Consider the following 16336-nt stretch of genomic DNA (forward strand, 5'->3'; position numbering starts at 1 on the left):
GGTGCCCTCGGTATTGTGGCAGCATTGTGCCAGTAGGCGTCGCCGTGACAGCCGTTGTCACGGTAGCATTGTTAGGGGGGGTGATGGAGAGTGTGTGTGTGTGGTTGGAGTGTATTACAGTATCAATACACTGACACTGCGACAAAAAGGACAGCCGCCGTAGCCACATATCACTCCTCCTCCTCTTCCTCACCCCTAAATCAATCTCTCCTCCCCTCCATTGATTTCACACACACACTTGCCCCCCCCACTGCAAGCTCCCCCATCTTTCATTTCATCCCCCTCCTGTCTGCCATCTCGCCTGCCCCTCTTTCTCTCCATCACCCGCCCTCAACCCCCCCACACTACCACCACCCACCTCCCTCCCTCATGGCTGTTTTTCTTGTTTGTGTGTGTGTCTCACGCTCTCTCTGCATATTAATTGGTGCATTTCTGCTGCGGCGGAGCAAACAATCAAACATCACAGGCGGCGGCGGCTCATGCCATTATTGTACATTCACGCACGTACGCCGTATACACAGTGTACGCACGCACACCACATAGACCCACGTCCGCTGACACCTCGGCGGTACGCTATGGCTCGTCCGGCCGACGCTTGGAATCTGGGCAAATGTGCCACGTCCCCAAACCGAGGCCTCCACCGCGCCGACGTCACTCCAGGCAAGTCCGCCGCACGCTCAACTTGGCGCTTGCACTCGTTTTCTTCACGTACGCATGTGTGTGTGGCAGGGAAGGAGTTTGGACCCTCGTTCGGACCCTTGGACACAAGGCGCTTTTGGACTTGTTAGGCGCACGTGTCGACTTTGCAAGGTGGTAAGCAAGCTCGCGGGTTCAAAACAGGTTCAGACCCACCCACTTTGTGGAACTGTTAGGTGGGTAGCGGTATTAGTTTACGGTATCATATATTGTGAAGGCCTCTGACAGGATTACATCAGGTCAAAAATCAATGGCGCAGGTTTGGTCTCAACATTGATAGGGACGATATAACAGCATAACACTAAATGACATATGTTATAAGCAGTCATTAATGCTGATGACAGTGTCATGTCATAATAATGATTGTCTAATGACAGTCTTATGGCACCACTGTCAAATAAAGTGTCACCAGATACCACAACTAGCAATTAAGGAAACAACTGGAACAGTAACCGAAGAAATAATTAGCACAAAACATGAATTTTGATTGTTATTAACATTTGGAGTGCTGCAATGCATGCTAGGAGGCATGTTGGACGACAACAGTGTTAACAGCAGGTGGTCGCAGAGACTGACTGTCTCCCTCAAGGCAGCAGTGACGGCCAAATGAAGCTTCTTGAAGCTTTTCAGCCAAATGAACCACTATGAAGCTTTGAACCAGTTGGCTGCAAAGCTTCATGGTGATTCATTTGGTCTTATGACAAATTATGGTGCTGTCACTCCATTTATGTCAAGCTAGGATCTTTACCATCTATTCAAAAGAGAGATAATTTGCCGGATGACGCAAAATGACATTTGTCGTAAGCATTCGTTAATGCTCATGACAGTGTCATGTCATAATTATGATTGTCTAATGACAGTCTTATGGCACCACTGTCAAATAAAGATTTACTAGATACCATAAGTAGCAATTAATGAAACAACTGGAACAGTAACTGAAGAAATAATTAGCACAGAACATGAATTTGGATTGTTATTAACATCTGTACGCCGCAATGCATGCTAGGAGGCATGTTGGACAACAACAGTGTTGACAGCAGGTGGTCGCAGAGGTTGACGAGATGTTGCTACAGATGTAAATAACAATCAAAATTCATGTTCTGTGCTAGTTATTTCTTCAGTTGCTCTTCCAGTTGTTTCATTAATAACAAGTTATGGTATTTGGTAACACTTTGACAGTGGTCCCATAAGACTCTCATTAGACAATCCTAATTATGACATGACCCTGTCATGAGCATCAATTAATGCTTATGACAGATGTCATTTAGTGTCATCCGGCAAATGATCACACTTTTGAATGGATGTAAAAGATCCAAGCTGGACATAAATGGAGTTAGTGACATAATTTCCCAAATGACACTTAATGTCATCTGTCATAAACATTCAGTAATGCCCATGCCGGTGTCATGACATAATTAGGACAGTCTTATGACAGTCTTATGACACCGCTGTCAAATGAAGTGTTGCATATTAACACAAATAAATCAACAAATAAACCGCACTGGACAATAAACCGCAGGATTCAAAATGAAGGAAAAAAGTAGCGTCTTTTAGTCCCAAAATGGCAGTAGTTCTCCGTCTACATATCATCACAAACAAGCCCTTTGAGGAGGGGGACAACCAGGTATGTTGTACTGGGCCTCAGGACCATAGGGGCCCCTGAATGACAATTTATTTTACTTTACATTCACATATTTTTTACTTAAATCATTGTCTGATTAAATATTATGTTGTACTTGATATATACTTAAAAACTTTAACATATTAAATATTTCATTTTTTTTTCCTTTTTTTGCACAATGCCCACCCCCTCTGTCTTAGCAGAGAATGGTTTGACCCCACTCTGGCGCACTCCAGGCTACACTAAGTACGTGCCCTGAAGCAGGAAATTACAATCTATCATTGTTACAAACTCTAAACATGGGGAGTCGTCATAAATCGGGTGTGTAGAAAAGAAAAAGAGATGAAGATCATAGAGGTGAACGAGAAAAAACGATTGTTTTTAAAAGGGGGACAAGAAGCCAGAGAATTAGAGCTAGAGTTGGTTGTGGACGGTGATGTCGGTAAGTGAACAACAGTTGCTAACACTGAGCGTTTACATTCGCGATCACCGTGACCAAAGCCTGATTCAAGTCTGTCACCAGCCGTTTGTAGCCTATTGAACTGCGGTATGACAAGACATGCTGATCGTGTTGAGCCGAGGAGAGAGAAGGTGATGGGAGATCAGGGATATATGGCAGTCTGTGGGGAGCAGGTGCGTGAGGCTGAAATGACTCAGGTCCGGGGGCTGGATTTATCTTGAGTTTACAACCCAGTGTGTATTATAGCAAACGCTAATACAAACCCATCACCGAAACACCACAGATGAGCAGCAGTGGAACATGACTTTGCTGTCAAAAAATCTAGACCCATCACTGAGGGCTTGATAACCCCATGGATGTGGAGGGGGTAGGCACAGGATCTTTGGTTATACTGTTTTGTTGCTTAGCAGGCAGGCATAGCACTCTCAGTTATATTGTATTGTAGCCTCGTGGGACAATAGATGGAAATTGTTTATATTGTGTCACCGCTGAATCCCTGCCTGGCGGCAGGCGCAGGACATGAGGCGTACGGAAGGCCGCTCAGCCCGGCGCCGCCCGGTGGGCCCGAGTCCTTCTGATGGAGGCTCTGCCCGTGGACGGTGTGAGGCCGGTAGCGGCCCCCGGCACGCCAGCCCGGAGTCGGGTTGTTTGGGAATGCAGCCCAAAGTGGGTGGTAAACTCCATCTAAGGCTAAACACCGGCACAAGACCGATAGTCGACAAGTACCGTAAGGGAGAGTTGAAAAGAACTTTGAAGAGAGAGTTCAACAGGGCGTGAAACCGTTGAGAGGTAAACGGGTGGGGCCCGCGCACCAGGGCCCGCGCCCTGGAAAGCGTTGCGGTTCCGGCGGCGTCCGGTGAGCTCTCGCCGGCCCTTGAAAATCCGGGGGAGAGGGTGTAAATCTCGCGCCAGGCCGTAACCATATCTGCAGGAGGTCTCCAAGGTGAACAGCCTCTGGCGTGTTAGAGCAAGGCGGGTAAGGGAAGTCGGCAAGTCAGATCTGTAACTTCGGGACAAGGATTGGCTCTAAGGGCTGGGTCGGTCGGACTGGGGTGCGCGGTCGGCACCCGGCCCAGGTTTTGGGGGCGGTCGCCAAAGGGTTCGCGGGGTTCAGCCAGGGGTGCGGAAGCGGTCAGCGGGGCCGCGGTGACCGGGGGGTGGGCAAGGGGAGCGATCCCCCAACCTCCACTGGCTTCCCGCGCCCGCCGCTGCCCCCCTCTGGTCCCCGGGCCCCTGCAAGTCTGTTGACATCCCTGATCACTAATGTTATGAAAATATTTTATGAGGGTTGAAAAGTTACATAGTGTTGCTTTTGGAGACAAAATTTTCTCATAGTTCAAGTTCAGTCTACAAGAGGAGCCAGACGAGGTGGCTCGGGCATCCAATCAGAATACCTTCAGGGCAAGTCTAACTGGGAGGAGGCCCCGCTGGCCTGGGAATGCCTCAAGGTCAGAGATGGATGAAGTGGCTGGGGAAAGGAAAGGAGCTTCCTCAGATGAGCAGATGAAGATTGATGGATTGATTTTTTCCAAAGACATTATCCCATCTAAAACATTTTAGCTGTGTCAGATTCAACTGGAGGTGAAATAAGGACATTTTGGGGTCCCCGATTTAAAGCAACCATGAAATCTAAATGGTGTAATGGAATTTTTTTATTTATTTTTTTTGCTTGTAGGAAAGCAGGACTTGCTCTTTTTGGAAAGGCGGCAGAAAAAGCAGGAGGAAGCAAGTTGTTGTGCCTTCCTTCACCTCCATCGGCGTGACAAGTGATTGGCTTTTCCTCGTTCTTGTTCTTTTGGTGTCAGCTGCCATATTTGGGGCGGCGGGATGACGCTCTTGTAAAATGGAGCCCGTGCTGAGATCATAATTAACATTTCCAACCTACACGGAGCCCCCCACCCTGAAGAATGGAGGGAGGGAGAGGGTGAGAGAGAGAGGGAGAGAGAGAGAGTGATGGTGGGCGGGCGGGGGGAGCCGCCGTATGCTTGTACACAAGCCCGATTTCCATTTCCCCCCAAGTCGTAATGTATTTAATTCAAGCTCAACGTAATCATGACGTGTCGCGTCATTAATCTGCGAGCCGCCTCACGCGTAAGTACCAACACCACCGACACCGCTGGCTGGCCGATAAATGTGCATGGATGCGCGTACGCGCGCGGCTTCACGTATGTGCGCGCGTGCGCGTGCCGACACGCACTCACCTCGACGCGCACTTTGCGCCCTCTCGCTTTTTCCTTATCGCTTTTTGTCCACGCGTTGCTTTGTGCTAGAAAAAAAAAACAAACACTTTTCGCGTCCGTGCACACGCGCGAGTCCCACGGGACTTTAGTGCGCGCGCGTCGCCTTCGCTAACTTTGAGCAAGTTGCGCGAGCACGCGGCGACCGAACCGGAACCGACCGAGCGGCTCAAGTTGCATGCGCTGCGAAAGTTGCGCGCACGTTTGCGCCAATCAGCCTTTTGTTGCGGTGGCAGGCAGGCAGGGCGCGCGCACATACACGCGCGCCGTCATCCGATTGTTCCGGACGAAAAAAGAAGTGTGCGCGCGTGCGTGCGGAACGTCCAATTATTTGTTGTTTGATTGGCAGATGAGATCCGTGACGGCTCTCCTCTTCCTTCTTCTTCCTGCTTCCCTGCCCTGGAACATTTGGGGAACAAAATGGAGCCGCTAGACGCTCACATGACTGGTGCTCATTTTGTCAAAATGTTTTCACGTCCTGTCGCGTATTCAGCACCGAGTTTCTCCGGAGAGGAACGCTCACGTGAGCTCTGACTACCTTTTCCCGATTCACTCTTTTTTTTTTTTTTTTGTCTTTTGGATGTGTTTGAGTGTATTGAGGCAAGCTGGGGTCTTGACAAAGCCGTCAATGATGTCTTTCTATTTGTTAAGACGGCCTCTATGCGTTGCCTTTGTCCCGGCTGGTCGGCGGTCTGTCCAGGTGGTTCCTTGTTCCTTGAGTCCACTCGACAGTGGCCAATCAAAGAGACGGCTCTAGAAAAAAAGTCCCAGCAGAAAAATGAAGGTCCGCCCCATAGCTTTCCCTCTTGGGAGAGTCTCAGCACCTAACTTTTGCTGACCTTGAGTGATAAGGTCACGGGGTCAATGCCAGATGCTCCTTGTCACGGCTGGTCGGCGGGCAATCCAGGTGCTTCCTTGTGGTTGAGTCCACTTGACAGTGGCCAATCAAAAAGATGCAGCAGCAAAATGAAGGTCCGCCTCACAGCTTTCCTTCTTGGGAAAGTATAAGCACCTAACTTTACCTGACCTTGAGTGAAAATGTCACAGGGTCAATGCCAGATGCTTTTTGTCATGGCTGGCCAGCGGGTCTGTCCATGTGATTCCTGGAGTCCACTCGACAAAGGCTAATCAAAAAGGCGCCTCTAGAAAAAGTCCCAGCAGCAAAATGAAGGTCCGCCCCAAAAACCTTTCCCTCTTGGGAAAGTCTGATCACCTATACTTTTGCTGACCTTGAGTGATAATGTCAAGGGGTCAGTGCCAGATGCTGTTTGTCACGGCTGGCCGGCAGTTTGTCCATGTGGTTCCTTGAGTCCACTCAACAGTGGCCAATCAAAAAGTCGCCACCAGAGAAAAGTCCCAGCAGCAAAATTAAGGTCATCTCAAAGCACCTAACTTTTGCTAAACTTGAGTGATAAGGTCACGGGGTCAATGCAAGAGACTGTTTGTCATGGCTGGCCAGTGGTCTCAACTTGTGGTTCCTTGTGCCTTGAGTTCACTCAACAGTGGCCGAACAAAAAGACACCTCCAGAAAAACGTCCCACTGAAGGTCCACCTTATAGCATCTATCGTTTGCTAACCTTGAGTGATAAGGTCACGGGGTAAATGCCAAATGCTCCTTGACACTGCTGGCCGGCGGTCTGTCCCGGTGGTTTCTTGAGTCCACTCGACAGTGGCCAAAAATACGCCTCCAGAGAAAAGTCACAGCAGCAAAATGAGTGTCTGCCTCACAGCACCTAACTTTTGAGAACCTTGAGTGATATGGTCACGGGGTCAATGCCAGATGCTTTTTGTCACAGCTGGTCGGCAGTCTTTCCATGTGGTTCCTTGAGTCACTCGACAGTGGCCAATCAAAAAAACGGCACCAGAAAAAAGTCACCGCAGCAGATTAAGGTCAAACCATAGCTTTGCTTCTTGGGAAAGTCTTAGCACTTTTGCCGAGCTTGAGTGAAAAGGTCACGGGGTCAATGCCAAATGCTCCTTGTCTCTGCTGCTCGGCGATCTGTCCTGGTGGTTCCTTGTTCCTTGAGTCCACTTGACAGTGACCAATCAAAAAGATGCCTCTAGAAAAAAGTCCCATGCAGCAGCACAATGAAGGTCCACCCAATAGCTTTCTCTCTTGGGAAAGACTAAGCACCGACTGGCCGGCGGTCTGTCCAGGTGGTTTCTTGTTCCTTGAGTCCACTCAACAGTTGCCAATCAAAAAGACTCCACCGGAAAAAGTTCCAGCAGTAAAATGAAGGTCCGCGTCATAGCACCTAACTTTTGCTACCCTTGAGTTATAAGGTCACGGGGTCAATGCCAGATCCTCCTTGTCACGGCTGGTTGGCGATCTGTCCTGGTGGTTCCTTGTGTCCACTTGAGTGGCCAGTCACAAAGACGCCTCCAGAAAAAGTCACTGCAGCAAAATAAAAGTCCGCCAAATAGCTTTGCCTCTAAGGAAAGTCTTACCACTTTTGCTGACCTTGAGTGATAAGGTCACCAGATAAGGTCACATGTTCTCTTGTCTTCCTTTTCAAAACTGAATTCAACATCACGCTTCCCAACCAAGGTTGTACCGCGGGAAAGTTTTACTTTCCAAAGACGGCCCACAAAACGTGTCCAACACACATTGAGGACTTTTGCTGACCACCTTCACAGAGCCTTTGGTGGGCTTCCGTTGGGCACAAGGAAAGAATTCCTGCTTTGGCATGTCAGAAGAGGCTGTAGAGCACAGACATGCGCTAACCTGCACTGTAGGATCAACTCCAGATACTTATACAATGACAACAAATCGACACCCCCACGCGGATATTCAGGCGGCAGCTTTACAAAGTGTGACTCAGCACAAATATTTGTGCATTGAATGAAGCTGCCTTTTTGAGCCCTTAGTCATCACGAGTCAAATCTTCATTTGAGGTCGACGCAAACGTGCCTCATGGGCCCAATTCTTGCCCGCCGTTGGCCTCGTTAGGTGGCACCCCGCTGATCCTACCTGGACAATGGTACGCACCCTAACCCTTCTTCATTGAACTTCTGTACTGAAGTCAAGACTCAAAAGCACCAAAGTCAAATCGGATTTAATTATGCACACTACCGATTTAGAAAACTTAGCACAAATCACCCAATGCAAGACAGCAGTTGCAAAGCTATGCTAACATTGTGCACAGATTAACCAAAAGATTCGTAGTTAGTTCCTGTTAACAAAACATCCTTCTGAGATCCAACGCAAAAGATAATCGTGATTTTTGGCTCGCACAACCGATTTTTTTTTTGGTACTTTGTCACAACCTGCTGCTGTACAGCTGTACACGGACTTAACGTCCCCAAAGTGGAGGAATTTCTGGAGATGAGGTTCTAAGGCCTTTAGTTTTAGAGTTACGGGACACTGTGCTGCTTGGTTCGGAAGTGTTTCCTTGCATTTCCAAGGTGTTGCGCCGTGGCACCGCGATGACAAGATCTGTCATGGCGGAACAAGGCCTTATTCTTATGAAAAGGCCAGAGATACATTTAGCTGCCGAGTAGAGATGCGCACACACAGGGCAGGTTTGGCTTGATATCTATTGTAAGGGCGCCGTGTGTTTTCTTTCTCTTGCGCCTGGGCTCCTTTGCTCTTCGCCATGTTGGCAGCCTCCAATCTACCAGCTGATATCAGCATTCCCTGGCACGGCGCCAAGCCACAGCACTGCAGGACGGGGGGAGTGAGGGGGGCCGGGGCAGGGGGCAGAGAATGAAAGAAAATTAGTGAATAATAGACAGACGGAGGGAGGGAGGAAGCGGGCGAGAGACCAGAAGAGGAGGGGGGATGGGAAGAAGCTGAGAAAGACAGACAGGAGCGAGCCAACAATCATTGAGGATGAACCTGTGTGCACTGATATCCCTGTGACTCACAGCTCAGCTAAAATGTCATCTGGCTGTGGAACAATCTCCCGCACACACACATTGTGCGGCGGCGACCTCGTGTAGTAACACAATTCATGCACAATCAAGTGTGCATCTAGCATTTGAAGGCACCACACCCGCGCTTCATAAATATCGTGTGTTTGTGCATGTCAGCACACCGGAAGGGCGTATAGAGAAGTCAAAAAATTTGTCCCTTCCTGTTTGTTACAGTCAACATCTAAACAGAGAGACACGTGCATGTTAACCAGCATGTGCGTGTAACAGGTGCACACCTGTTGTTACACAAAAGCATGTGGACAGTGAAACACAAAGCTAAGTGTGATGAATCAAAGAATGATGAACGGTTCGTGACGTTATGCAGCACTGTCACTTTAAGTGTTCTCTTTATTTCATTGATATTCTCTTGAACTTTCTACGCAGGGGATTGAGGGAGGAGTTGCACCCCTACCGGCCGAGACCCTGGACAATGGCCTAACGCCGCATACCCGCCTGGTAATTCCTTCAGACCGCCACGCTGATTTGGGGGCGCGCTAATGCTTGCATTTGTGTTGTCTAGTCAAAGCAGAGGATGGATTCCCCATCAGAATTGGTGTTGCCCTGTACCCCTGAGCCGCCGCCCCACCCCAAAAGTCCTGAATCTTCCCACAATGGTCCCAATGTGGGGCCGTGCCCCCGTCTTATAGCGTCACCCCCTGCTGAGGAGGACCCCAAGGGTCAGGGAGATGACCAACAGAACGGTGAAGCTCTTCCATCCCCTACCCCAGCTGTGGCTCTTTTCCCTGGAGCACAACCGGGACACGGTCCGAGTTTGGACTCTTCCATGACGCCCTCGGCACCCCCTCTCGGCATTGGAGCGCTGGAGTTCGCCCTGTCTTCCGGAGCTGGCGAAAGCTGCGATGACGAGCTGGACCTTCAGCTTTTCCAGAGGGACGCTTTCGGCAGGGCGGCACCTGGAGGTGGAGGGACGGCGTCGGGGCCGTCGCTCCGGTTCTCCTGTCATGTCTGCGGGAAGAGATTCCGATTCCAAAGTATTTTGTCCCTTCACGCCAGAGCCCACAGTTTGGACCGACATCGCCAAGCCTCGTCGCACTGTCGGACTTCCGTCCCTTCGGCGCCTCTCAAACAGAATCTCAGAGTCCAACAAAACAAAAAAGAGCAGAGGGAGATACAAAGAAACTATTCAGTGAGCGGAAATATTGCAAACACTTTTCAAGAGGGAGAAGAGGCAGATGAGGAAGAAGAGGATGAACTCAAAGGTACAGAATTGGAAAAGAACCACACAAGATTGAGTCCCGTGCTAAATGAAGATCTCGCTCTTTGGACGGCATCCCCTCCTGCGCCGCCCACTTTCCGATGCCACGCCTGCAAAGGGAAATTTCGCACGGCTTCCGAGTTGGCGCGCCACGTGCGAATCCTCCACAATCCGTACAAATGCACACTTTGTCCTTTCTCTGCCAACCAGGAAGGATCCTTGGCATCCCATCTGCAGGAGTGCCACCCCTCTCCGCAAGGTCCCGCTTTAGCTTCAGCCTTCTCCGATTCCAGGTCGGTCAGCAACCCCTTGGAGGCCGCCCAAACCTCACCCGCCACTAAAGCGTCGGGATCGTCCTCATTGCCGGCATTCCGCTGCGATACGTGTGGACAGAGGTTTACTCAGTCGTGGTTCCTCAAGGGACACATGCGCAAGCACAAGGACTCTTTGGACCACAAGTGCCAGGTGTGCGGGCGTGGCTTCAAGGAGCCATGGTTCCTCAAAAACCACATGAAAGTACACCTCAACAAGCTTGGTCTCAAAGCTGGTTTAGGAAGCGCCGACACTGATTTGCAGGCCAAAGTCTCTGCAGGTCACCTGTCCCTAAATGCCCTCTACTCCAGCCTTCTTGTTGCTCAGCAAAGCCCTGGCAGAGCAGTGCAAAAGAGACCAGAGAAAGAAACCTCAAGCAGAATACGGACATCTTCTAGTAAGTCGGCCATCCTGGGCTACTTAAGCCTTCCTGGCGACAGCGGTGGGGCTAGTTGCACGAAAAGACTCCAAGCCGTGGCCCAGGTGGCCGAGAGGGGAAATGGCGGTGGCCCTGTGAGCGCCGAAGGTGGGGAGGCTGGAAGAGAGAGGTCAGAGCAAAGATGCACCGTGGAAGGACGGGAGCAAGCCCCCTGGTGGCAGCTGGTGGCGCGTAGCCTTGCTGCGGCTCAGCAGGAGCAGCAGCAACAACAGAGAGAACGAGACAGGGCTCGCCATACCAGTGTCACCCAGACTCTGGGAACAGAAGCGGACCCGGTCAGAACCTATTCTGACCTTGCGGATCCTAGAGGAGCTTCTCGTGCAGCCGATGGGTCGTGGGAGTGCCCCGACTGTGGAAAGCTCTTCCACAGCCTCCAGCAGGTGCTTGTTCACGCTCGTGTTCATGCTCACAAGACTCAAAAGGAAGGCGCTGCAGGTGAGACGGACGGAATGTGCAACCCTAGCCAAGCCGGAGGTGAACTGAGGCAGGAGTCCAAAGTGCCGCAAGCTGCGGTGACCAGCTTTCCCCCTGTTCTGTCAAGCTTCAAAGGTCAGTCTCTTCCCCTAGCATCACTTGTCTTTGCTCCCTGCTTGCCCTCATCATGTTTGTTTGTGCCCATTTACAGGAGAGAATGGGACCATGGCAGCACTGTCCGCTGCGGCTTCACTTCCCAGCAGTCGAGAGCGCGTCCGCGGTCGCGGGATTAAGGATTGTCCCTACTGCGGTAAAGCCTTCCGCTCATCCCATCACCTCAAAGTGCACTTGAGAGTCCACACAGGTAGGCTTATAGCCCTAACCTGCCCCCTGCCTTACCAGTGTTTCACTACAAATGATGCATTTAATTTTTGGTGTTGTTTTGTCAAGGTGAGAGACCCTACAAGTGCCCCCATTGTGACTACGCCGGCACACAGTCGGGCTCGCTCAAATACCACCTTCAGCGGCACCACAGGGAACAACGCAACATGCCTGGCTCCGCCGCGTCTGCGGGTGGACTTGCCGCCGCCATCAACGGTCTGACCTCTGCTAAGCAGCGCCGATCACAAAGCGATCCTAAAGCCCGTCCAGATGGTGCCGCGTCCGGTGCGAGCCAGCGAACTTGGCTTCTCGGGCTTCCGCAGCAGCAGGAGCATCGGGACGGTCAAGGAGCCCTTACCTCTTTAAGGGATGATACAGAGACACATTACCCCTATCTGTCGGGTGTGGTGGGGGCCTTCTACCCCGGTGGTATGGAAGGAGCGTGGACTAGGGAGTCTCCGCCTCCAAAAGTCCTCAAGGTTTCCCGCCGGAAGCCACTCACCACCAACCGGATGGTGGTGGCCGGCGACAAAACAGCGTCAGCCACCCCTGGTCCAACAGGCACCTTTGAACCGCTCGATTTGTCCCGCCGTCCCACGACATTCCTTGGAGGGTCAGAGGAAGAAGGAGAAGAAGGAGGGGACGTCAAACTGAAGAAGTGTTTGGACTGTCCGTTTCGGACATCCTCAGCCGAGCTCATGACCATGCATCTCCAGGTCAACCACGGCGCTAAAACCCGACGCAAAATGAGCTCTTTGAGTGCTGACGAGAACGAGGACGGGGCTCTGAGGGATGCCGGATCTTGCCGCCGGTCCGACTTCCTTGGGATTTGGGGGCAGGCAGACAATTCCCAAGCGGGGGAGGCGGAAAGCTCCTTATACCAGACGTGGACCCCCAACGGAGTCCTTCCGGAGTACCGTGGTGACACGCCGTACTCTGAGCAGGCTTTAAGCGACGGTCCGGCCCTTCAAAGCGAGTCAGGGGGGGATGATGAAGCGCAAGAAGAAGAGGAGGAGTGCAGCAGTGACCCCGAGGGCCGACATGAGACTGACATCCCCGCGGAATAAATCAGCTGTGGACACCTGCACATTTAAGACTTTATAAACTCTATTTTTCCAAAACTAATTTCTGAGTTCAACAAGCATTCCAGCAAAAGTGCTCCACGTCTGGACTACAGCGTGGTTTTCTGTGATTGTCGTGGTAGTTTTGTCTCTTTGGACCAGCGGTTTAAACATTTGAATGCGGAAAGTTAGCGGCGACGCTGAAAAGACTAGCTAAGTCTAAAACTTCCCAGTAGAAAGTGTAGCGTTTACCAGAAGAGGAAAAAAAAGAAAATAAGCTTTTTAATGGTGTTTGTTTGGTCGGAAAAAGATTTTGATGTTTGTGAGCTGAATGTCCTTAAAGCAGCACTGTGCAACTCGTTCTTCTTTTAGTGGACCAAATGTTCTTTTTCTCGATGACGACGGATCGGCTCCCGGTCTGCAGTGATGAAGAGCGTTTCGGCGGGAATGTACGGCCGCGGAAGCCGATCTCGGACTGGATGCCCCCGACGGGCGTCGATCCCACCGTGCCTTCTGTTTCAAGCACTTCTTGGTCTGTTTTGTACAACTTCCCGTCTGCCCTTTCTGCCAAAGCAGACCCCAGAGTTGGGGACTTGAGTCATTGCCACTTGGACCAGAGGAGAATGACGGATGTTTTGATGACTTGACTCGACCTAAGACTTGAAACTTGACTCGATCGAAATATCGCGATCTGACCGGGTTCGTCTTCTGTCTTTACGAAGACCCAACTTACAGTGGGGCAAATAAGTATTTAGTCAACCACTAATTGTGCAAGTTCTCCCACTTGAAAATATTAGGCCTGTAATTGTCAACATGGGTAAACCTCAACCATGAGAGATAGAATGTGGGGGAAAAAAAAAACAGAAAATCACATTGCTGGTATTTTGGCCCACTCCTCCATGCAGATCTCTTCTAGAGCAGTGATGTTTTGGGGGTGTCGTTGGGCAACTTTCAACTCCCTCCACAGATTTTCTATGGGGTTGAGATCTGGAGACTGGCTAGGCCACTCCAGGACCTTAAAGTGCTTGTTTTCCCAAATTTCCGGGTTCGCGGTGAGTCAGCAACCAACACACTTTTGCTCAATAGACAGTGTTTATTGATTAGAAAAGGCAGAATAAATTAGATTTACTGATTACAATCCCACAAAGGCAAGCAAAAAACAAGCAAAACACAAGTGGTAACGATGACATTAGATCTAGTTTGTCAATCCCAGAATCCCCGCCTTACGTTACAGCACAACAAACTGTTCCTTAACAATGAAAATCGGTTACCGTTGACAAATGAGCGGGGAGCCAACGCTCCGGCAAAGCGGCAAAGGAACAAAGCCAAGCGACCCGTACGTAATTCTCTGGCAGACTTCGGGGGGGTTGGGGAATCCCCGACTCTTATAGGCACTTCTGACGCGGGGACGCGGGTGGCCACTCCTCGCCCCCACGAAAACGCACCACCCGAACTCGTGAGACCCCCCCCCCCCCAAGGGTATGAGATTCCCCCCCGTTGAGGCTCCCAGCGGTTAAAGTAGAACGTTTATTTAAGTTATCTTGTGAGATTCCCTCCTAACTATGGAACTCAAGCGCGTACTATGGTGCAAAACAAGTTATCTCGTGAGATTCCCTCCTAACTATGGAACCCAAGCGCGTAAAAAACAATACTATGGTGCAAGACAAGTTATCTCGTGAGATTCCCTTCTAACTATGGAACCCAGGGTGAAAAACAATAAGAGGCGTCGAAGTAGAAACAAGGAGAAGTTGTTACAATCTAGGTCATAGAGGCAATCATACATCACAAAGGTATAATGTGCTAATGTTAAGGCATCACATAATATTTTCCCCCATCAGCTTCTTACGAAGCCTTTGTTGCCCTGGCTGTGTGTTTGGGCTCATTTTCATGCTGAAAGACCCAGCCACGTCTCATCTTCAATGCCCTTGCTGATGGAAGGAGATTTTCACTCAAAATCTCTCGATACATGGCCCCATTCATTCTTTCCTTTACACGGATCAGTCGTCCTGGTCCCTTTGCAGAAAAACAGCCCGAAAGCATGATGTTTCCACCCCCATGTTTCACAGTGGGTATGGTGTTCTTGGGATGCAATTCAGTATTCTTTCTCCTCCAAACACTAGAACCTGTGTTTCTACCAAAAAGTTCTATTTGGGTTTCATCTGACTGTAACACATTCTCCCAGTCCTCTTCTGGATCATCCAAATGGTCTCCAGCGAACCGTAGACGGACCTGGACGTGTATTGGCTTCAGCAGGGGGACACGTCTGGCAGTGCAGGATTTGAGTCCCTGGCGGCGCATTGCGTTACTGATAGTAGCCTTTGTTACTGTGGTCCCAGCTCTCTGTAGGTCATTCACTAGGTCCCCCCGTGTGGTTCTGGGATTTTTGCTCACCGTTCTTGTTATCATTTTGACGCCACGAGGTGAGATCTTTCATGGAGACCCAGATCGAGGGAGATTATCAGTGATCTTGTATGTCTTCCATTTTCTAATAATTGGTCCCACAGTTGATTTCTTTACACTAAGCGTTTTAATATTTGCAGATTCAGTCTTCCCAGCCTGGTGCAGGTCTACAATTTTGTCTCTGGTGTCCCTCGACAGCTCTTTGGTCTTGGCCGTAGTGGAGTTTGGAGTGTGACTGACTGAGGTTGAGGACAGGTGTCTTTTATACCGATAATGAGTTAAAACAGGTTTCTTTTCAAGTAGGAGAACTTGCACAATTGGTGGTTGACTAAATACTTGTTTTCCCCACTGTACATGTGTGACTTGAGTCCATCTCTGGCAGACGTTAAAGCCAGCACCAAGGGTTTAAAACCCGCGGCCGGATTTAATCTGGCTAAAATCTGTCCGACGAGACACTAAAACTAGACGGAGACCAATCAGCTCCTGTTCCCCGTCGCTCTTACCGTCCGTTTCTGGTCTCGAGGCCTTTATTGGACTTGCGTGTATGTGTGTGTGTCCGGCATGTTTGAAACATGCTCCTGTGCTTGAAAAGACAATTCTTGTTGAATGTTGTACAGCTAGCTATCTTAGAGGTGTCGCTGTTTTGTTTCTGTTAGTTTTGTTTTTTTTTAAAGAGAGAGAGAGCGCAAACCCGAGCGACCGTTCCTTACTTCAACCGGTCCGCCAATCCATTTGTTAGCTGGGCGTTGAAAGGAGCTAGTTTTGAATGTGTGGTGATGCGCCCGACACTGAATTGGCAAAAGAAAACACTCCCGCAATCAACGGTTTTTGGAAGACGGCGCCGGAATTGCGCTCTTGTGTAGTCGACCGCCATTGCAGCGGGGACAGAGTCATCTAACATACTCTAGTCGTGACTAATATGATCAACAACAAAAAAACTAATAAACATTTAGATGACATGATTGATTGTGTTTTTGTTAACTATACCAAGTCCATTTTCTGGCTGATATGGTTGAAAGTAGGTATGGAAAAAAAACAGATTCAATCCAGGTTGAAGAAATGAAAGCTGACAACAAATGTTACTTTTTACGGAGCCCCAAAAGGGACATCAACAGAAAAAAAAAATACATTTAAAACATCTGGTCCGCACCAGATAGTATGTGGTGCACACAAGAAACTATCAG

General features: G+C 49.9%; 1 protein-coding gene across 6 annotated transcripts; it reads left to right on the forward strand.

Moving 5' to 3' along the window:
* The first annotated feature begins 595 nt into the window (after positions 1-595).
* znf219 (zinc finger protein 219) lies at positions 596-16111 on the forward strand. Of its 6 annotated transcripts, none has more exons than XM_057856167.1 (6): positions 596-660; positions 730-813; positions 9314-9385; positions 9450-11445; positions 11522-11674; positions 11761-16111. In XM_057856167.1, exons 4-6 carry the CDS (start codon positions 9462-9464, stop codon positions 12756-12758), a joined length of 3135 nt encoding a protein of 1044 aa, XP_057712150.1. In that variant the 5' UTR covers positions 596-660; positions 730-813; positions 9314-9385; positions 9450-9461; the 3' UTR covers positions 12759-16111. The 6 variants fall into 6 exon arrangements, with proteins under 6 accessions (XP_057712150.1, XP_057712151.1, XP_057712146.1 ...); XM_057856168.1 differs by having other exon boundaries at positions 730-810; XM_057856166.1 differs by lacking the exons at positions 596-660; positions 730-813 and adding exons at positions 4876-5537; positions 9104-9236.
* Positions 16112-16336: the final 225 nt, after the last annotated feature.

Source organism: Corythoichthys intestinalis, chromosome 13 (genome assembly GCF_030265065.1).
Source record: "Corythoichthys intestinalis isolate RoL2023-P3 chromosome 13, ASM3026506v1, whole genome shotgun sequence".
NCBI classification, from domain to species: domain Eukaryota; kingdom Metazoa; phylum Chordata; class Actinopteri; order Syngnathiformes; family Syngnathidae; genus Corythoichthys; species Corythoichthys intestinalis.